Genomic DNA, 24505 nt, shown 5'->3' on the forward strand with positions numbered 1-24505 from the left:
GAAATGATTTTTCCTGTGTTGTCCTTCCTCTAAGATGGTGACTTGTGACGATGTTCTCGCTGCTGATCCTTTACTTGACAGAGTTACTCTTAGACAGTGGAATGCAGTTTTAACACTTTCTATAGCCCATCGTATTTAACAATCTTATTGGTTTTCTACTGACTTTTTTATAATCCTTTGGTTATAGTAGGTTTTAAAATTTAAAACTTGAGTCAACAACAAATTGTTTTCAATCCAGTCTTGTTTGCAGAATTGAACTGGACTTTTGACAACCCTGAATTAGGTAGAAAAAAAAAATTAAATCCTCATGTCTAATCTCAAAATAATATTTTTATTCATTGCAATATTTCAAACCAATATTTTGTGCATTTATAACTGAGTAATAAAACTGACGAAATCATTCATGAAGAATTAAGATCAATCATGACCTCGTCCAAATACTTTTAATAGAACACCACAAAAGGCTGGAGGCACTTGTTTCATTTGTCACAGAAGTGCTGGAATTCAAATTCTGATATAGCTTTCATCAGATCTGCTCTGTTACAGCCATTTAAATGTTTTCAAGTGTTCCAAAATTATGTTCCATACGGAAAATCTTCTATTTCTGGAGGAGGATAGGATTCAAGGCCTCAAATCAAATGAATAGGGGAAATGAGCAACCTCAGGAATCCTTTCACTGGTTAAAGTTGTTCACTGAAATATGTGGAATAAGGGGGGTGTCTTTATGTAACATTCAACTATTCTTAATAAATGATCTCACACACGAGGTCCTTTCTTGAAGTTTTTTAAGCACCTACCGCTAAGAGTGTGCCTTGGCTTTAAGGAACAATTCACTGACTTTTGGAAAAGAAGATGAAACTGATATGCATTTGATACTCAACCTGCTCATTCTTACTTTAGAGCCTATGAGAGGATGGAATATGCCACTCCCAGCTCTAACTCTTGATTTAGGTTATACTCAAACTCCAAACACTTCTCTACTGAGAAACAGTAGGGTTAGTTTTCTCCAGATTCCTGGAATTCTACAGAACTAAAACAAAAAAAAACAACATCCAAAAAGTAAAAAGTTTGGAATAGTTTTTAGTTGAAGCTTGCTTGTAATAATTAAGGACTTTAAATTTGTATATTCTACTTAAGAATTGCTACAGAAAATCAAATAACTAATTAATACTAAGTATTATTGAATAAATAATTTTGAGGGTTCAAACTCAGTAATGAATATTATATGTCTACTTGCCACCAATCTTCCATCCCTGGCCAAAAGTCTCATATCCTGTGTTGCTAGATCAAACGTTACATTGCCATTCTAATCTCTTAACATGTATATGTATAAATCCAGAAATGTTCACTAGAAATATTTAATGTAGTTCATACTGCACTTTTTAAGAAAGAATCAAATATGTGCCTTGCTTTAAGTTTACATAATTCTACATAAACAACCATCACTTGTGTTAAGGCTTGTGTAATCCAAATATTTTTCACTTTACTGGCTTAACTCCTCTGTTAATTTTAATTTAATAAATAAATTAAAAGTTATTAAATTTTCCAAAGTGAAGAAGTGAGAAGATGAATATTAACTTGATCAATACTATGACTATATCAACAAAGGGCAAAATTCAAATTGTATTGGTGTGTTAAAGAATATTAAATAAACAGTAATACAAAGTTTTCTGATTTAGATATGGCAATAAATGCAACCAAGAACTTAAAACTTTAACTTAAAACAAAGAGATTTACATCAATAACATTGGTTTAATAAGACAACATGAAAATACAATAGACATACTAGCACCTTTTAATATGAAAATAACAATAAAATTATATAAAACCACAACAAACATAATGATATACATAACAATAATTAACATGGAAGTGATGGGTATGCACCTGGAATGATCTAAAGCTTTGATGTAGTGAGCCAGTTGAAGTTTTGAGGTTTACGATCAGCACTGGGATTTATCATGACATTGATTATTGTCGGTTGATCTCTTACCTGAAAAAACAAAAGGTTTCCCTAATTATATTCAAACACACATTCTAACAGAATTTAAATTAGTATAATTAAGTTACTAAAAGACATTTTTAAATTCAAAGACAAATGATACATTAATCTTGCATATAAATGGATACAGTTAAAAATAGTGATGGGCAACTCCAGCATTTCAAAATCTGAAATCCAATTCCTCCAAATCTTAAAAATTGATTCCTAATTTTTGAATTTCAAGTCTTAATAGCTTTTTAGCCTAAGTAGGCTATAATTTAGACAAAATTATCACCTTTCCAATTTATAATATAAAACTTCCCAATAATATAAAATAAATTCTAAGAAAACCACTATACTTTAAAGGAATTTGCAGAGATTCAGAGAAAAAGCTAAATCTTAAGATTTAAGTCATATGCACTATCTTCTACTATAGTCTGGGTTTCCAGAATGTATGTATTTAGTCTGCAAAATATATATAAGCATATATTTGTATTACTTATAAAAAATATTTTTAAACTTAGATGTGTGAACAATTTTAAACTACTCCTAACCATGATAAAAATATAAACATAATATACAGGAAATATTCATACCACTCTAATAACTGTGCAGTAGAATAAAATTAGCAATTGTCTCTTTTTATCCTCACTGACTGACACCTACACAAGACAGTGTAGCTTACATATTATAACATACATTGCACAAAAATAAACATTAGAAGTAAGAAGTAAAAGCAACATATTATTCACAAGAGCATTATAATTTATTAACTTGGTTATCTATCTACAGATCTGCATGCACAAAGTAAGACGAACACACATTTTAGCCATCAGTAATTTGTGTATTCAGATCGGATGTCGGCCGCGAATGCGAAAACTAGTGGTGATACATATACATAAAAATAGAATTGCAAGCTCAAGTTTATTTACAAAACTAGGATAATATGTAAATTAGTTTATCTATCTATGGGTTTACGCACACAAGTACAACAAAATCGCGTTTTAGCGATAGGTAATTTGCTTATCAGCTGTAATCCGTGAGTATACGCAGTAAATGTACGAACGTATCGAAAGTACTAACTGCAAGCAATACATCATTTACAAAAGTAGGATAATTGGTTATTTATTTACAATTTTTTTAACACAAAGTGCGACAAAAACCGTTTTACAGATCGGTAATTTGTGTACTGATGATAATTAATGACACAGTGAATCTTCACAGATGTGATACTCGGATTCTGTCGATCAATTCTGAAATCCGAATCATTGTTGAAGATTCAAGATATGGCATTCAGCTTTGACACATCACTAGGTCAAGTACTAGTTTGCTGTACTTACAGTTAGGGCACTCCTGAGCGCAGACTGTAGCTCCGGAATAGTTTGACAGAAGTAACCTTGGCCTCCGAACATCTCCACCATCTTGTCATAACGGACACTGGCACTGAGGGATGTGGGAGGTAACCTGAATCGTCATTTAGTAAAATGTACAGATTTACCAAACAACATATCCACATTCAAAAAATAAAAATAAGGTATTAATAATTCAAAAGTGATTCCTACCATCAGCTACGGTCATTAGCATGATGCACATACAATTCAAGGTTTCTAAAAATACCTATAATCAAACCTCATCCTTAGCAAGCCGCAATAAAATCAGTTACAATTCAATTCAGATCCTTAATTTTTTAATTTTATAAATCAGCCATTAAAGCTAATTTTTGAAAGTGTTTAATTAGCCAGACAATAATTAAATTGCAGGCCACAATGTTTAAACTCTCACAAAATACAGTATAATCTCCATATCCATATTAATTGGGACCAGAGGTAACTGCTCTAGAACTACTCTTAGATACATATAAAAATTGTTAGTTTTCAAAGAATTCTACTCTCTCCACTCTGTAGTAAAACCGATCCGTATAACTTAGAGATCCGAATAAATTAATTCCTGATAAATGAGGTTGTAGTGTAAACATAAAATATTACATGTTTATTGATGTCTTTGGCTCTTAGAAACCAAATGCATACATGTTTATAATAGTCGTAGCTCACTAAACATTAATAACTTTTCCTTTATACTAAACTTCACTTGATATATGTGCTTATGCTACTTACACTTTTGCAGTCTCTGGCATTTGTTGCAATTCTTTCCAAGTCTCGCTGTCTAGTCCACTGTATATTCCATTGTTATTCACTACTACTATTGTTATCGGTAGCTTATACCTGTGAAAAAATTTGAATCTTGAAAGCAATTACTTGATTTCTAATAGCATTTAAATGAAACAGAGTTGGTCAATAATGTTCTTGATTCTGTAATCAATAACTTCTTAGTGATTTTAAGGTATGTTGTTTACTTTCTTATGACATTTTGTATCCATTTTTGATACATTATTACATTATACTGAAGTTAACTCTCCAAAGGGCATAATATTTTCCCTTGCAGTTATATATTGCAAGGTATTTAGCTTAACAATAAATATGACTTTGATTTCATGTAATAATTTACATAATCATTTTTGCAAAATATTCCTTTTTTGCGCAGCAAAAATATGAATGTTTATAATTCCATAGTATAGCAAGAAAAAAGGAAATCAAACCAAATACAATTTTAATTTTTAATGCAGAAGACAAGTGGAAAACAGTTGTTACTGATCTTCACGGACTGTAAAATGTAGCTCAATGCCCAGGTTGGATGTCGCTGGTCACAGATGTCACACAGAGCGCAAATGACACTTACACGCACAGTGCTATTCATTGTCCAACCACTGTGCACTTCAATTGCAAAATATGTATTTTCTATACATTTATTTTCTATAACTTACAATATGTTTGTAATAAAACTGATTAAATTAAACACTTGTTTTGCTTCTTTCCACTTTTCATACAGTAAAGACAAAGAAAACAAATATAGCACAAGCAAAAGCTTTAACAATAAACCAATATATAGCCGTTCTGACCCAGAAGTCTTACAAAAAATTTGTTTACGCTTTTATAACTTTTAATGAAGGTTACAAATATAAAAAATAAGGTGTTCGCAAAACTAACTTTGCCCTTTTTTAATAAATGAGCGCTAAAGGAAAATTAGCTAATTTTAGCATGCTCTAAGGGTTAATATTTATAATGACTTTTTCTTCAAATGGCTTGGAATCACGAACCAAGAGAAATTTTCTTACTCTAACAGCATTAGTTGTGCAGCCATGTAAAAATGATCAACTATTGTTCATTAAACAAATATTTAGAGCACTATGATTGTCTTTATGAAATTATATAATCTTTCATATTAAAAAAAAAAAGAAATAGACAAGGATTTTTTATTATAATATTATTTTAACATTTTAATTAGAATATGCCAAAGCATAGTTAATATTATTATTTCATTTTTGAAAGAAAAATATTTCCAGGTAGGCATTTGAATACTATTTATTCTTAAATTAACTTTTACAAGGACTGCTATTTATGTTTCTGGCCTTGTTAACTCTGATTGTTGCTAAGCATCAGCTGACGTTTCAAAGTTCACATTGCTAAACATAACCTCAACCAAAACATTTTGTTATTTTTTTTTTAGTGTTATTGATACCAGGTTGTAAAAATGGGTGAAATTTGGGTGAAAATGGAATTAAATCATGAACATTTTTGTGCAATAATAATAACTTTTGACACGGCCTGACACGAAAAGAGTGCACAGATGAACTTAATTCCTTATATGATAATGAAGCACTTTCTGATAGCACCGTAAAAAACTGGTATGACAAATTCAATCATAGCCGACGACCATTCCAGGACAAACCCTGTGAAGGTTATCCAACATCAGTTGTTGTGAAAGAAAAAAATCGATGCTGTGCATTAGCTGATAAGGCATGATCATCTTGTGAAATATTGTGAGATTGAGGCATCTTTAGGCATTAGTATGACAAGCATCAATAAGATTTTGCATGAACATTCGCATGTGGAATAGGTTTGTTTGCGTTGGATACCCCATAATCTGATGAACGCTCAAAGTGAGGCTCGTATTGATTGGTGAAAGAAAATGTTGAAGAAATTCGCTCAACATGCATCAAAAGCAGTTTAGGTTCCAATATCTGCACAGGTGACGATACATGGATATATTCATATGATCCTGAAACAAAACAGCAACCCACCATATGGGTCTTTCAAAACAAGCCAAATCCAACCAAAATTGTTTGTGTAAGAAGCACATCAAAGTAGTTTGTTGTCTGTTACTTCAGCATTACCAGTCATGTGGCGACTGTCCCATTAGAGCAATGTAGGATTGTCAATTCGAAATAGTACACCACTATTAGTTCGCCATAAGTATTTGAGAAACTTCGGGAAAAGCAAAAGTAAGGACACATCTTTCGTCAACACGAAATGCGAGCTACCACAGATCGATTGAAACAATGGAGGTTTTGACAGTGGAAAACATTGAATCGATGGATCATCCACTGTACAACCCTGACTTGGCACTTGATTACTTTTTTGTTCCCGAATATCAAGAAAAACTACGTAGGCAATGGTTTTCTACACCTGAAGAAGCAGCTGTTGCATTCAAAACCCATGTTTTAGAAGAAACTGAATCAGAGTGGAAAAGGTGCTTTGAACATTGGTTCCAACGCATACACAAGAGTATCAATCTTCATGGAGAATATTTTGAAAAACAATAAAACAAATTTTGTCCTTAAATTCTTGTATTTTCATCCTTAGGTCAGAAACATAAATAGCAGCCCTCATACTAATTCTTTATATCATGCATTTTAGTTATTGCTTCTATTCACTTCATACAACATAAGACACTGATAAATTGAATGCAATAATATCAATACCACACAAATTCTGTCTGGAACTTTATATTCAATGTTAATGCCTTTTAGATATTTTGAAGAATGTAATCAGAGTACTGTACTTGAACATTTGAAAAGTTCATTTAAACCTTTACAATTCATGATCACCTGAGTATTATCATCACCCTCAGTAAAAATTCCCTACTAACATGACAGAAGGCACAATTATAAGAATATCCAAACCAAATGTGAATGTTGTTTACAGGACTAAAACCTGAGCCAAGATCAGTACCAATAAACAAAATTAGCCCAATGGGAAGGGTTAGTGTCAAAAATTCATACCTTGGCTAGTATTGGCTATTGTGAGAAACTAGTTGGATAAATTATGGATTTTTGAGTTAAGTATTTTAATAACAATAACATCACAAATGGTGAAATCAATATTCTGAGAATCATGTAATGTAGGAGTGTTTTTTTAATCATGAGCAAAGAAAGTCTTCGTTGATTTCTGTTTTTATAACATAAACTATTCAAGGCTTTGTACAATAGAAAGGGTTGAAAAAATGCTAATTCAGGCATATAATGCTAACTACGCATATATGCACAACAACACACTGAAATTCACTTGTCATGTCATGAGGGACTATTTAGAACTCAAAAATGACTCTACTATAACTCATTTTCATTTTATTTACAAGACTTTGTTATTGCATGACTAATTTATTTCAAACAAAACTATCCATATATTTTTATTCATAAACAAAATTAAAGGCCACCAAATTAGTGAACACTAACCTGAACATGGTCTCGACCTCCATGCCAGAGAAGCCGAAGGCAGAATCACCCTCGACGCACAGAACTCGCTTATCAGGCTGGTAATACTGGCACCAGAGAGCTGCTGCGATGGCAAACCCTGGCCCAACACCCATTGTACCAAACGTCCCTACACAAGGTAAATCAGTAAGAGAACCTTATCTTCTGTACAAGGTCTCAACCACCATCCCAGAGAAACTGAAAGCAGAATCACCCTCAATACATAGCACACCCGTTTATCAGACTGTTAGTGCTGGAACAAGAGTGTTTCTGCATTAGCAATCACTAGTCCAACACCTACTGTACCAATCATCCATGGTCAAGGTGAGTCAGGAAGAGAACCATAAGAGATCACGTGCTCAACCTTCATGGCAGAAAAGCCAAAGGCAAAATCACCCTCGACACACAGTACAACACTTGCTTGTCAGGCTGGTAATGCTGAAACCGGAGAGCTGCTGCGATAGCAAACCCAGGTTCAACACCCATTTTAAGAGAACAATATCTTATGAGCACGTAGGGGGAACAAACTAAAATCTACAGGTTATTTGTATCACATCATATTTATATTCATTTGATGGAACATTTTCATGAGGTTTCACTACCTAAAATGGTGAAAAAAATTGTTTTTAGGAATTATTTTCCCCCATATTTATTATTCTTTATTTAGTTCTGAACAATAATAATGCAAGAAAAGCTGTTTGCATGTTATTTGACATTTTATAAACTGCTGAACACTTTAGTTTTGTGTTTTAGGCCCACTTTTAGTATGTATCAATCAATACGGTACTAAACATTTTTAAAACACACTATGGAACTTTGCAGGCCTACTAATAATACATCAGTTCTAGATAGGAAAATATAACTATGGTAGGCTACATCTATTTATAAAGTTTATAATGGTTAGTTACCTACAACCATTACAAACTATTGCTATCATTGAACTCTGTGATCTGTGATCATATGCTAAAAAAACGTTCCATGTATTCAGAAAGAAACTTGGATATTACTAGAGAATCAGAAAAAATAAGAAAATAATATTTTTGGTGGTTTACCAAGACACTAATGGCTAACATATTCTTGTATTTTGTACCCATTTAGCTAATTAGATTGTTACAAAAACATTTTTACAATATAGAAGTTTTAATTTGAAATTTGAAATAAAGAAAAACATTAACATAGACATTATAAGCTACGCTTCTCGAAACAAATTAATTTTTAAAAGGTATTTCGTATATCTTATTTGTATCTTTATTTGTCAACAAAACCATTAAAATTAGTAATTTTTTTATTTAAAACTCAAAAACAGATAAACAATTTTATTAATGCCCTTTTTATGTAACAAAAGACTGAAAAGATTCCGACCACAACATCATATTTTTTAACTAACTTAAAAATACAAGAAATTTATAAAAAGTATTTTTGAGTCATAACCTAAAACATTACCATCTCTTGTAAATGAAATCCCTTAACCCACGAGAACAATGAACAAACCTGCATCAAGTCGATGCCTAGGCAGCTCATTCAGCAGAACAGAGCGGCCTATGTCCATCGTGTTGGCTCCTTCGCTCACAATCATACAGTCTGTAAATAAGACATATCACATTAGGTAGTTCAATAAATACAATCTTAATCTTTTGATAATTGTATTTTTAAGTCACAAAATAGATATGAAACAAAGTATCATTAATCAACCTTAGTTTACATGTAAGCTGATAAAAAAACCAGTTAGACTTGCCTTTAGGAATGATTTGCTGAATGTGGTGAAAAACTGTATAATAGTTCAAGGGCACACTGATATCTTTGGCCATTTTCTGTAACAGTTGTGGGGTATAGTGAAATATATGGTACAAAGCAAAAAATGTAAAACAAATAGTTTTAAAAATTACCAGCTGTTTATTTACTACCGGTTATAGCTCTGTTACGTTTTATTACACCATAAACTAATATAAAATGGATAAAATTAATTGAGATTTCACTACAGGTATCATGCTATAAACACACTTATTAGCTTCAGTAATTTATAGAAATATGGTAGTACTACAATATTTAAGTTGAGTTGAGTAAATTTACATTTTAGTTTTTAACTGTTGCTCTCTTTCATCCATAAATATTACATAGTTTCTGACTGCTTTTATAAGAAACTAAGGAAACTATTTAAAGTAATATTTATTGTTAAATATAATTTCATTCACACATATATTTTCTACATTTTCGAACTAAAGTCAAACTGAATGAAAATACAAACATAGCTAAATTTTAAATCATTACAAATATATGAAAATATATCTAAATATTTTGAACTATTTCATGTTATTAAAGTTTTTGAACTCACATTATTTTCAAAATCTGTACTTATTCAATATAATTATTTTGCAATATAACCCAAATTTTGTAAAAAATCAATGTTTGTATATTGTATGTTACTATACAATATACAATACAGAAAGTTTTAGTAAAATGGTAAAGAGTCCGGTGATTGATGATTTTGTGTGATGACATTTATCAGCTGTAAACCGACAACAAACAGCATCATGTTTTTACATTTATTTATATATCTTTTGATATCTATAAACAAACTCAGTCCAAAATCACTGTTTTGATACAATGTCAGACTCAGTTTGAAAGCTGCTTAACAATAACTTATTTAACAAAAAAGTCATTCAAACTCAAAGTTTTACTTTGTGTAGTTGGTCAGTATGTCTTGTAATAGGTGTTAACCATATATACCACGTTATCTTACTCTGTGGTTTCAATTTCAGTGTTATTACAAAGTATAGTTTTATTACCCAACTAGCATTCATTCAGCTGGTTCAGAAATTGCAGTTTTGACTAAACAACTGTTTTGAAGTTCTCTCTTTATTATTGGACATATTGTATGTTTATTGCATAAATGTATTTATTATTATTATTTAGATGTCAATAAAGAACATACAAAGTACATTTTATAAATACAACGGTTTATTTTAACCCTAGAACACTTATGTATCGTAAAAATGACGACTCGCCATTTGCAAAAATGCCACACCCACCATCAGAGTCAAGGTCACGCCCCCCTCTCCACAGTACCTTCCCCACTCCAATAGACTAGCTCAGTCGCGGAGTAGCCGTCCAACAGGTCACTTGCTTCTTTGTTGTTCCGAGTTCGCGTCGTAAATCTGACGATACATAAGTGATGGTGTAACTTTTATCCTTAGTTGATCATAGTTTGTTTTTCATTAGATTTTAGTGCGTGTGTTTAGATTTTTAGTTTTTGTGATTTTCTCACAATGGATGAAGACTATGAGCGTATGACTAATCAAATAAGACAATACCTGGAAGAGTCTAGTGACGAGGAAACTCATCGTTCTTCCAATGACAGTGGAAGTGACAATGAGGATCAATGTGAAGTTGATGAAGTAGAGGACACAGATGTGGACGATATAGACGCAGATGAAACCTACTTTCCACCAGAAAAAGGCCTCAGAGTTTACGAGAGTGAATCAGAGTCAGACAGTGACAATGAGGTGAAACGTAAGAAGAAGAAAAGGCGTAAGTCTAATATTGAGCTTCCATCAACATCTACCGCACAGCAAGTATGTAGGCCTAGATCTAACCTTTCAGCACAGCCCAATGCTGATCTTTCAACTTATGATGATAGTGCCAACGATTTGACTGAATATAACATCTTGCCTGATGCTGTACCTGAAAATGCGTCAGATCCCGATGCAGATTCCAACCAAACACAATTTACAGTAGATTCAAATATTTTTATTCCTAAAGCTACTATTATTAGAGCTAAGAACAAGCATGTGTGGCACACTAAACCGCAGCCTACGAATGCTCGTACTCCAATGAGAAACATTGTGCTCTCGAAACGTGATGTTGTAGGAACCGCCCGTGGATCTGTACTGCCTCTATCAAGTTTTCTTGAAATATTTGATGAAGCCATGATAAGTAAAGTTCTGCTCCACACAAATGAAGAAATGGATCGACTTAGAACTAATTACAGAAATCAGGCAGTAAATACAATACAACCTATAGGTATGCAAGAGATGAACGCGTTTCTTGGTATTTTGGTGAACTCTGCATGGTCTCATGATAATCATTTAGCTGCCAGAGAAATGTTTGACAGTGTATGGAGTGGTTCCCGGTACAAATGTACCATGACCTGTGATCGTTTTGAATTTATTGTGCTGTCACTCCGTTTTGACAATAGAGCCACACGTGAGGAACGCAAAATGACGGATCCTTTCGCTCTAATTAGAGAGCTATGGGAAGCATTTGTCGGAAACTGCAGAACAAAATACAAACCTGGTAGTTACGTAACAGTGGACGAGCAGCTCTTAGCCTTCAGAGGAAAATGCCCATTTAGGATGTATATTCCTAATAAACCGGCTAAATATGAGATCAAAATTGTTCTATGTTGTGACACCACCACCTATTATGTGGTCGATGGAACACCCTACTTAGGAAAAAAAACTCCAACACAAGGGCAGTCTGCAGCTGATTATTTCGTGAAAACTGTGACTAGAAGCATTCATGGATCTAATAGAAGTGTTACCACCGACAACTGGTTCACAAATGTACCACTTGCTGAGGAACTCCTGCAACAGCCTTACAATCTAACCACAATAGGGACAATCCGTATAAAAAGAAAAGGTGTTCCAAAGGAACTTGCCAACAGAAAAGAACGGCCAGTTGGTTCTTCCATGTTTCTTTTTGACAAGGAGAAAACTTTGGTTTCCTACAAACCAAAAACCAATAAGGTCGTTGTTTTGCTATCTACTATGCACTCTGGCATGAATCTGAATCAGGAAACCAAAAAACCTGAAATCATTCATGGGTACAATGCCACAAAAGGAGCAGTGGACACGCTTGACAAGATGTGCGGGGACATGTCCTGCAGCAGAAAAACACGTCGTTGGCCACTCTGCGTGTTTTACGGAATGTTGAACATTGCTTTTGTGAACTCCTACGTCATTTATTGCATGAACAACATACGTTTGGGTCACAAACCAATGAAAAGAAAGCTCTTCATGAAGGAATTGTGCAAGCAATTGACAGAACCACATATGAGAACCCGACTTCAAACGCCCAATCTGAGGAAGGAAACAAAAATCCAAATGTGTGAAATTCTTGGAATACCGAACACCCCCGAAATTCCGAGAGGACCAGGACCACGGAAAACATGCTTTTACTGCCCAGCAGCACTAAGACGCATGACGACAACTTACTGCGGTCATTGCAATCACCCAATATGTGCTCAACACCGAGCAACCTGCTGCATGGAGTGTGACACATAACTTTTCAATGATGCACCTACCAGAGACAACAACCTAAAAACGGTACAACATTTAAAAAATCTTATTTCATTCCTTTTTTACTTTGTATTCTGCTGCTTATTATTCAATAAAAAAATTTTTTTACATGACTTTTTGCCTCACTTTATAAACATGTTTTCCCATTTTTTTATAAAAACATAGTATCTTTTAATGTTTTTTCCTCTTTTTTGGTAATGAGTTTTTATGTTCTTAAAAATATTTCTCAAACGCCAGAGAGTTGGTTAACAAGATTTAAATATTATAAATACAGAAAAGTAACTATTAGGAAGATTAAAAAAAAAAATGCTTCCGAGTCGTAAAATTTACTACACATAAGTGATCGTGTGACAAAAAACCACATAAGTAATCTAGGGTTAAATTTATATGTTCTCAAAGCCATAATCTTATTTAGGTGTGGTAAATGCTAAGAACTGATATACTTATGGTTATTTACTGACTCATGAAAAACTTTATAATAGATTAAAAAACCAAATAAAAAAATTATTTTTACTTTATTGTAAAAGTACATACAAAAACAAAGAATAAACAAAACATTATGGTTTTTCACCTGGTTTTTAACAATGTAACAAAGTATTCTACTATAAAATAAACAAGATCATATTATAATACATTGGTTAACAGGGGGTATACTTAAGGAATATTGAAATATAATCACTTTTAATTTAAATAAACTGGTCACCATATACACCCCCCCAAAATTTTAAGTTCAAAAACTAAAATTAAGCCCTATTAGCCAACTACTACAAAATGAATTACAATACAGAAAATAACATTGAGGCACATTACATTGATAACATTAATGAGTCACAAACCAATAAATAACAATGACAGAATAAAACATCATTATTCCAAATTTTGTAATACTCTCCAATTACTTTTGAGATGATAATATCTTATAAATATCCAAAACATGAAGATTCAATGCAAATGTTGAGTTTAGCTCCATTTTACCTTCTGTTCAATGCAGCATCTGAGATCTGACACTATCACAGACTTGATTCCTGGAATCAGGAGTCGTCTCAGACAAAAAGGATCCAGCAAGATAAAAAAGTGGAGTACCTAGGCAATTGTACTTAGTACTAGTCATAATTTCAGTATTCAAAACATACTCTCGGTTACACAATGAGTAATAATTATTTGTTTCTGTGTTCAAAGAGCTCTATCTGGGTTACCCAGCAGAAATCCACTACTATGGAATCTTTTTTGCCCTAGATTTCTCTGATGTGAAAAAAATGGAACACAAAAACAACTAAGAACTCACAATGTTGCCAAGAGTACATTCTAAAAGCTGAAATCATGGTAAATACTGTCAATGCCAAGGTACTTTACTGTTTCAAGCTTGCGGATCCCTTCAGACGGACGTGGACTCCAGATTCCAGAAGGCAAAAATATGACAGTGCCCGGTCTTAGATTCTGTTCTGAGCAGTAGGTGAAATGGAGATAAACTCAACATTTGCAATGAATCTTCCCTTCTCACTATATTTAAAGGCTGTTGGGGCTACAAGCCTTATATTATCTTAAGAGTTCAAACAAAGCAGGGTGTCCACAAAGCTGAAGTATAAGGGAAATCAGTGAATCTGGTGACTTTCAGTGAGTGACCTTTGAAGCAAAAAATCTGTGACCTTAATAAAATTTTTGACATCCATTACAATAGTAATATATAAAAAGCAATATCATTACAAAGCAATATTTTATAGGGCATGTCTCACTAACTATATGCATAGGATTTTTTACAATAATAATCTTACCTTACTGTGTGTGTTCAGTAGCCCAAGTAATTTTAATACTTAGCAACACTTTTAAAATATTGATAAAATCAAGACAAATATTAACTGAAAGCAAAATATCATTGACAAAAGCACGATAATTTGTTGTCTGTCTACACTTTTTCGTACACAAAAAGTAAACATCACATTTTAGCAATCAGTGTTTTTCGTACTGCCAAACAAATGACATCAACGAATATACACAGACAATATACACAATACAAGACTCGTGGTGATGCTCTTCAGATATATAGAAATGCAAGCAAAACTATGATAATTTTTTAATTAGGACATCTAATTTAGGGTTTCGTTTTAAAAAATCACATTTTTGCTAAGGTAATTTTTGTATTGCCTAGCTGTCATCCGCAATAGAGGAGGCAGACTCGCAATGATACACAAACATTAACATAACACATACTAACTGCAAGCAAAATATTATTTACAATACTCAGATAATTCGTAAATAAAGTTATCTATTTACCTTTCTTCAAATACAAAGTATGACAAAAACACGTTTTAGAGATTGGTAATTTGTCTACTGGTGATCATCCGTGAATTAATAACACAGCTAGTCCCTGCAGATTCGATAGTCGAATTCCGTCAATCGGTAAATTCAAAATTCTGCTTTGACACATCACTAGATATTGTCTTTGTTCCATAAAAACTGATATTTTAAACATAAAATTTTGATGATTTAAAGTCATAACCAGTGACTTTACAGTAATTTCTGTCATCCTTCAATAAAATCCATGACTTTTTAGGGTTTCCGTTACAGGAAGGTACTCTGCAAAACTGTACAATTACCATACGTTGTCTAATTATTTACCAATGCATTATATACCAATGCACGTACAGCATTCTTTTGCCTAAATGTTGATTTAATATGTAACAAACATATTTTTTTACGTGTTCATAATCTCTGCTATCTCACTTTAATTCGGCAGTTATACAGCACCATTTGGTGAACTTTGGTAATATTTTTTTCAGTAGTTGCAGTTTTTGGACATACCGAATGTTCATCGTCTCCCAAGCTCTTACGGCCAAGTTTAAATTCAGCAGCCCAAAATTTCACTGTAGTAATTTATGGGAGTCCCCATACACTGAATCCAACACATCTTTCATTTGCAAAGGTGTATTGCTTTTCAAAAACAAAATATTTCATGAAAGCTCAATACTCAATTTTGTTCATTTTCACAAAAAAAGCTCACATCAACTCAATCAAACTACTGTTACATAAAAACTGCATGTCCAAATGGCTGAAACTTTAATGAATAACTGTCAACAGATAAACAACAAAATTCAGTAGTTTTTATCTTCACGTTGTGGTTGTAAACTTTTCAGACCGCCCTCGTACTTACCTCAATTGTTTCCTGGTTAGATCAACACTTGTCGATCAATTCCCCACACCTGACGACAAACTTGTCGCAGCTCTAAGCAGGCTCTACCAACTGATCACAGAGCTATGTTGCTACCACCCCCAAGTCTGCCTGTATCGCCAACCCAGCACTCACATTGTACTTACCTCAACTGTTTCCTGATTAGATCTACACTTGTTGATCAATTCACTCCACCAGATGCCACCCTTGTCGCAGCTCCATGCAGCTTCTACCAACTGATCACAGAGCTGTGTTGCTACCACCCCCACGTCTGCCTGTATCGCCACCCCGGCAGTTACACTGTTGTTAAGTTCCTCGGCACACAGGTCCACCTGCAACACACAGTTACTGCATGTTAAAGTCTCAATAGTATGAGATGTGCAGATACTTACTTTAAGATGAAAATTCTCAAAGTTTATCACGTGGTTTATTAACCTTTTGGAGTCCAAGGCCGGACTTAATCTGACATCTGTTGCAACATGAATATTTAACCAAACAGTCATTGAGACTCATTTTTTGTTCGTTGTAATAACTCTGTATATATTGTGTCAGGGTTTTAAATGATCAGACAAAAGTTACCTTCAACTATGATTTCACTTTCGGCATTATTACAATGCATAGTTGAATACCTCATGAAGTTTATTTACATCTGACCAACATCTTGTAGCGTCTGCTGCTGTTTGGTTAAACATTTGTTTTGAATATGTTTGTTTAGGAATAGATACAAATGTATTATGATTATTTTGTTATCAACAAACATATAAAGTGAGTTTTCATTTTCAACTGAAATGGCGTCAACGAGCAGAGGCGCGGCGATGCAATTGTTTTGCACGATGAAGACATTGAGGATGAACTGTTTGAATTTGATAGTAACGATGATGATATTGATCCTGGTTTTGCTATTTTTGATGATAAAAGTGTAGCAAAAGTTAGGCCTGAGCCTAAGCATAACTGTGGGATGATGTGTATATTTTGTAAATAGGTTCGAACATTAAATTTTTTTTTGTTCTTGTGTTTTGTGAAAATAACCCAAGTAATTTATGTAGGCCGAACTATATATCAAGTAGCCTACTTTTATACAGTTTTTTAAATAAACAATTTTTGTTAAGTATTATACCTCTGTACATTATATCAGCTAAAGACACTTTGAAATACCCCTTCTACCTGATGTAACTTTACCTGTATCACAAACACATCTTTGTTGAACCTAGGTGGGCGTCCGAAGTGTAACATCCAATTGAGCCTAGCTCCCAGCAATACGATGGTGTCAGCATGCTGCAGCGCCAGTGTGCGGGCCGAGGCTACGCTGTGTGGACTGCTGTCAGACACGACCCCCTTCCCCATAGGTGTGGCCAGTACAGGTATCCTTGTACTCCCCACCAGTCTCCTGACCGCAGCTTCGCTCCGGGAATAGGCAGCTCCTGCACAATACTGTCATGTTATTTTCCATAGGTGTGGCTAGTACAGGTAACCTTGTACTCCCCACCAGTCTCCTGACCACAGCTTCGCTCCGGGCATAGTACCTCTTGCACAATAATTTGATGGGACACATTGATTGTAGAGCTTACAGAACAATTTCCCAAGTCTCAAAAAAGAAATATAATCAAACATGTAAAGATTTTATATACAGCATAACTCCATTTTCTGGATGAATTGGGAATATAAGTGATCAATATAAACGAAAGCCGTATGAACTGGGAAAAAGAAAAACACAACAGTTCACAGATAATAAGGGATTCAAATATAACAGTATGAGACACTCAGTTTATTCCCATCAGTTGAAACCCATTGCTCGCGGAATAGTCATGCCGGGTTTTTGAACACGATAAGCTCGCGTGATCTCGCTTTCTCCTGAATTCTAAATTCCGTTTATCTTAAATTGTAAAGAAATTTAAAATTGTTCATCAAATAAAGTATATTGTTTTATTTGGTCAACCAAGAGAGAGTTTTACTCATTATCAATACCTAAATCACTTGGGTTAGGATTTCTCATCATGTTTGTCGAAAAAACTCGAGAATATTTTAAAATAAATTAAGTACAAAAGAGACCACAGACTGTCGCTCCAAATAAACTATTACTCAGCCTAACTGCGTTGTGTCATCAGAATGAGTCATACCATCTTATGGTTTCTTCACTATCACAATTATTTTCACTGTTTGAAGCTGTCGATACAATACAATTTCTACAGCAGCCATCGCACTTTGCTGTGATGCCAATCGTTTACATCTTCCAAATATAGAATCATCAAGTGCTTGTAACTACATGTATTAGTTTTTTACTATACTTAAATTATTTTGGGAAACCAAAACTGGCAACATTTTTAGAAAGTATATTATTGTATTCAAACCTTTTCCAACAATGACAAGTGGTCTAGCTGACTTTCTGATGGCAGCAACCGCTTGTTTGATGAGATGAGGGGCAGGCCACAGTACTGGGGGTGGAGGGCAAGGGTGAGGGTTGGAGACACTTCCCCGCTCGATTCTGGCCGTCAGTAGGTTAGCAGGGAAATCCAAGTAGCAAGCACCTAGAAAATTATTGAATTTCAATTGAAATTTTTTACTTGTTTTACCTATTTTTACTCTCGTTTTTACTAACAACCATTTAAAAATAAAACAAAAATTTTAATTCATACCTTATATTAAATTTATTTTTGTTGAACACAATGTTTTTTTTCTAATTTTTGTTTCAAATTTCTTAAATCATCAACAATTCAAAGACTGAACATGTTCTTTTTAACAACGTATGAAACAGAAAAGGAGCATTAGTAGGTAAATTAGTCGTACTTTCTGTTACTTGTCTGCTAATGTAGGTGTAATTGATAATTAATATTTATGATACAAAATTTTGTAATCATTAAATTTTAACGGTAAAAGGCCCTTATTAAAGGTAGAAATTTATCTCATCTCAGAGTGTAGCTAATTTTGTATTGTAATTACCTTGAACCAAAAGCATAAGTTACTTCTGAACCACCACTAATTGCTGCCTGTACAATTATTATATATGGGATGTTTCAAGTTTCTTTGGATTACAAATTTTAATTTTTTTATACTGGTAAACAAGTGGCACGATTTTAAATTAAGTACATTATGTCATAAAGCCAGGCAGATGGAAAACAAATGCAGTTTTTAAATAGACCATGTAAAAGTGGGCTTAAGTCTCTTACTTGTTACACTACTGTATGTGCTAACTATGCACACGCAATGTTGGACTAGCAACAGCTTGGTCCAAGCATCTAGCAGCACTCATCCTTTTCTTAGCAAATTTTAGTAAAAGGTAACATTTTGCAATTGTTCATTACAGTTTGAACTAACTATTACAGATTCATAATGTTAAATAAAATAGAATAATTTTTTATAGTTAAGACAAAAATGTAAAACAGGATTTTGGGTCTGATAGATACTTATATAAGAAAATCTTCCTTCTTCTACCCAAGCCAACCACCGCTAATTTAAGATGAGCCCTCCCACAGGCTTTACCACAAATCAAGGATAAATAGACAGTTTCTCCTAAATTATGGGTTATAGTTTTTACAAATAACACTCCTCAATTTACATTTAGCAGGCGAATTGATAGAGGCGTTCATGTTTATGTGACTACAGCTCAGCGCAAACTGGTTACTAAAACTCGGCAGTGGCAAATGTTGTAGTGGGGAAGATGCGTGATCGACTATTGCGCATACTGCTAAGCTGCTAGTAGTCTGGCCGTCATGGCGTGAGATCAGAGGTAACCATCATGAGCAATTCAGGCATCATTTCTATTTACCATGTTTGTACGACTAATTGGCAACTGGCTTGTGTAACATCTGCCTGATTTGGTGACTGTACATAGTTGGTTGGTATGTTAATCCATGAATCCTCTGTTAATTCATATTAATAACAACTCTTTCACCATTTATCTTAACTCAGACTTCATATGATAATTTTCATACCCACAGTTGCAAACTTGTGCAATTTCTAGTAGATCCTTCCTCGAATTTTCAAGAATATATGAGAAAATTTAATAGACTATTTCTTCTGGCATATTTCTAACGAGAGGTAATTCTACACAAACCTGGCCTGCCATACGTGGAAGCACGGACTGCCTGCTCCACATGTTGGGGTATCAGCTGGACCGTGGGCGGTCGAGCACTGTACTTGCAATATGGTTGACTGAGTTGCACCTGTCGACACTCCTGGAACCCTCCCAGACCCTCATGATCCTCTGGGCAGGACCCTCCTATCACCAACAATGGCCTGCAATATTTCAGTAGCCTATTGTTCTTATTAGTCTAACTTTTCCATGGTTCTGAAAAAGTGTCTCCTCTTTCAAAAATATTTAAAGCAGGAAAAATTGTGTAAACTACATGTGAATAGATTGTGTTTACAGTATGGTTTATATCAATACAAACTGAGTTTATCTCTGAATGAAATTACAGTAGTTTTGTTATTAAATTTACAGTTAAAGTTGTTCTTAAGTACTGTATTTACATCTGTTATAAAAACATGTTATTTGCAGCAATGCCTGATTCCAAGGAATTGAAAACTAACCTGAACTCAACCATACCAGCTAGACTTTAGCTACACATACCACATTTGTGTGTACATATATTACTTTAACAGAATCCAAAATATTTAAACTTATATACAAATTAAAATAATCTTAATTATCTTCCCATAACCATTATTTTTGTGATATGGGTTCCATCGCAAGTTTTATACAACCTTTAACTGTGTAATACTTTAATCATTAAGTTATATTTCTAATTTATTCAAATTGTTAGTTTAAAATACTGCTATTATGATTTTTATATATTTTAGTAATATTTTCATTACATTTCAAACATTACATAACTTCACAATAAATCTATCTGATTTATTAGAATAGCCACATCTTACTGGAAAACATTAAAATCATAAATTTGTAATAAGTTTGGAAGTATACGTAAAACAACTGGTATTTTAATACATAACAAAGTCACGACAAATTTGGAGTAGGCTATCATACAAAACATAACATTTTGAATAAGTTATAACTCCTTAAATATTCACTGACAAACATAGTTTGAGAAACTTAACATACCAACAGTTAACCTTGGCATTAGCCATTCCACCATAGACGTGAAGCAGACCTGGTCCAGACACCACCAGACAAACAGCTGGCTTAGATGTCAAATAACCAATGGCTTGCGCCGCGTAGCAAGCTGCCTGTTCATTGCGCATTCCGACATAATGCAGTCCTGCCTGCTGCATTGCCATACTCAGCTCAATTACTGGAATACCCACAATTCCAAACACATATTCTACACCCTGAAACACATTTTATATAAATAGTCTTTCAATCTTTTAATAAACACAGGGTTTACGATTATAAGTCTCCGTGTTTGTTTGTCACTTTACAAATCTATCTTTGTAAAAACAGTAGTTGTTATTGTATTATAAACATATTTGTGGCTGCAGTATAATAAGCATCTAACACTCGAGTGATCGATAATATCGAATCATCAATATTCATGAGTAAAGAATTATTCAAATACCACACACATGGTTTAGCTTTGTTTCAATTACTTTGAAACAATAGCTTTGAACTAAATTACTCTATAGACTTTTAAGATTGTATTATAATGAAGCTATAGTTTTTTATGTCAAAGAAATATATGCATTGTAGATTATATAAAATACTACAACTTTCCTTATACTAAGTTTGGGCAGATACAATTAACTAACAGGGTAAACAATTATGTCTGACAGAATTTAAATTATTCTAATTAATGATTCCATACTATCGATCACTCGAGTGTTGGACGCTTATTATACTACAGTCAGAATATAAAGAAATATAGCCCACTTCACATTGGAATTTCTGTACTGAAAATGTCACAAATGTATAGCAATGCATGAATACATTGATTTATGATCATCAGGAAGCAAATTAGATTGCGACTCATAAGGAAAAAAATAAATTACCAGTGCTATTCTTTTATACATGTTTTATCTTATTACAGGAGACATGGCATGCAGATAAAGGCTAACCATACAGACCACCCATGTATACAGTGTGCTTACGCGTAACACACAGCCACTAGTACCAGTAGAGCTTTTTTGTATGTTATTTCTTCTTCCAAGAACCAGAAAATAAATGGAACTTTGGTAAAAACAGAATAAATTTATATTTCATACAAGCTAATTAAATCGAGGCCAAATTTTCTGTGATTTAAGGATTAAAATAGAATTTGAGATTGATTCATCTTCTTTTGATAAAACCACTAACAAGTAACTAAAGTATATATATATATGGAAATTATAAGATTAAAGGTCGACCTGGCAAATCACGAATTTGACGTTATCAACGTATTCTGCTCATCCTCCTGAACAAAAAATATATGGTTTTAGGGAGTGCAAATGACAAATAACATGATTTTAGAGGGTATATACATAAATAGTTAAGTTCTTAATGTTTTAAGGTTCTGTTTGTGTGCTGTGTCTGGATATCTGTAAATATTATCTGCGGGTGAGACTGATAGCGTATCTGTTATCTGAACGCTCCAGGGCAGAAGTCAGTGCTTCACTAGATATCGTGTACTGTAGTTTGGATCGAGTGAGTGCGTAACGATCACGGATCAACCATCCACTAGTTCGACCAATCGTAGTGAATTGGTGTGTTGGGAGTGTTTTGTCAGGCATGTTAAGAGTTTACGTTTCGACCAAAACAAGATTATTTAGTTTCTGTACATTCTGTGGAACACACTAATGGTAAGTGTTCTCTATTAATGTCCATTTATATACGTATTCATATTAGGGGTATTCATGATTTATTAAGTTAATTACATGGTTCATAATTGCCTTTCCATTACAATTCAATTTATATTTCTGATCAGCCCCTCTAGAATTTGATATTTTACTGATAGGTATACTATCTTGAGGGATGTTTTTCTTTCGTTGACATCGTTTGAAGCTTGCGCTGGTGGCCGGAGGCACTCGTCTCAACTCGGTAACAACTACATAATTAATTTGTAGCTCGAAATTTAAGAAAAACATTGTTCATTTGGATCAAAATTCTGCTCATTTCAGTATTTTTCATTTACGTTTGCAAAGATTGCGCCGCATCCAATGACGTGATCACGAGGTTGAATCATGGTCACAAAAGGTCACGTGATGCCCGATGTGGATGTAGAACATGGAAATATTGCTCCGCGCTTGAACAGGTGTTCCATATTTTATGTTCTAGAACTTCGTTATTTCTAATTTCCACCCCGTCAAACCTTATATTGTTTTATTTTGTAGGACGATTCCAATAAGTTAATAACGCGAAACTTGTATTTTGCGGCTCAGGCCGTTAATGTGACAATTACCATATATATAATTGTTTAGGTTCTCAATCACAGAGGGTGAGGTACCGGTAAAATATGGTGTGGGAGCTTATTGTTTTAAAAAATTGGCTATGAAATAATAATGCCACTAAACACCTAGTTTTACAGTAACTAAATAATGTACATTTCACAAAATAATATTACCTGTGATTTTAATGACTCGGCCAAAATCTGATTACCATCAATCTCATCGTTTGAATCACTCATTTTGTCTAAACTTGGTCTAACTAAATTGCACAGACTTTACGTTTACCGTACTTCAAAATCAACAGGCAAATTATTGTTTGTAAATGATTTAAGATCTAATTCTAGTTATCCTATTAATTTTCAGTTTTGTACAACTGTTTACTACAGGCATATCATCTCTCTGTTTTTGTTGTTGTAATCAGATTCCCCCACCGACCACAATCCCTAATCCCTTACATGTCATTGTCATCGTACATGTCTTTGGCTTAACGTGTAGTCATGATACCTTTTGTTACTCAATACCATAACCACAATTATTTATCTAGAGTTTAACAAAATGTTATTCATTTAAAATGCTTCATTAATTAATTTCGTAAAATGTATTGTATTTACTATCTCTTTGATTTCAAACATTCTTTTTTTAATTGATTTTACAAACATTCCTAAGAGGCATATGTTTTGGATGGAAATAGTTTTTCACTGTTTTTGTCACCAAATACTGTAAGTATTATCGTCGGAATACAGGGAAAATAGCTATCCAATTGACCGATCAACTTTACCCTTTCCATTATAATATTTGGATAAATCGTCTTTCTCTATAAATGTACCAAACCTATCCAGCATTCCTAGTAAAGACTGACAAGGAAATCGTTTCTCGACTCTCGAGATGTCAGTTAACATAATCATTCCAGAGGGTCTGTTGACGAATAGTTATCTCGTTGAGATTATTAATTTTAAAATGTAACCATTCATATAATCATTCTCTCCTATACACAATGACCCTTAGTCCCTTACATAAACGACGAAAACGCACAGACAATTGTGAGTAATTAGTACAAGTACTTTTACACTTATTTGTTTTATGATCATAGTGATCACAGTTAACACAGAATACGAAACTGTGTATGTGTTTGTGTTAAATACAAAATTTAAAGAACA

At 33.6% G+C, this 24505-nt stretch overlaps 1 protein-coding gene across 2 annotated transcripts; it reads right to left on the reverse strand.

The window, feature by feature from the left end:
• Nucleotides 1-1772: 1772 nt before the first annotated feature.
• Nucleotides 1773-23780, reverse strand: LOC124362007 (2-hydroxyacyl-CoA lyase 1). Of its 2 annotated transcripts, XM_046816144.1 has the most exons (12): nt 23525-23780; nt 21094-21320; nt 20086-20267; nt 18383-18559; nt 17214-17455; nt 16181-16366; nt 9307-9382; nt 9063-9152; nt 7554-7701; nt 4096-4203; nt 3322-3445; nt 1773-1993 (listed from the first exon to the last, which is right to left on the reverse strand). In XM_046816144.1, the coding sequence occupies exons 1-12, from the start codon at nt 23585-23587 to the stop codon at nt 1898-1900; spliced, it is 1719 nt and encodes a 572-aa protein (XP_046672100.1). In that variant the 5' UTR covers nt 23588-23780; the 3' UTR covers nt 1773-1897. The 2 variants fall into 2 exon arrangements, with proteins under 2 accessions (XP_046672100.1, XP_046672101.1); XM_046816145.1 differs by lacking the exon at nt 23525-23780 and having other exon boundaries at nt 20086-20250; nt 21094-21267.
• Nucleotides 23781-24505: the final 725 nt, after the last annotated feature.

The sequence above is a fragment of the Homalodisca vitripennis genome, chromosome 5 (genome assembly GCF_021130785.1).
Source record: "Homalodisca vitripennis isolate AUS2020 chromosome 5, UT_GWSS_2.1, whole genome shotgun sequence".
Taxonomy (NCBI): Eukaryota; Metazoa; Arthropoda; class Insecta; order Hemiptera; family Cicadellidae; genus Homalodisca; species Homalodisca vitripennis.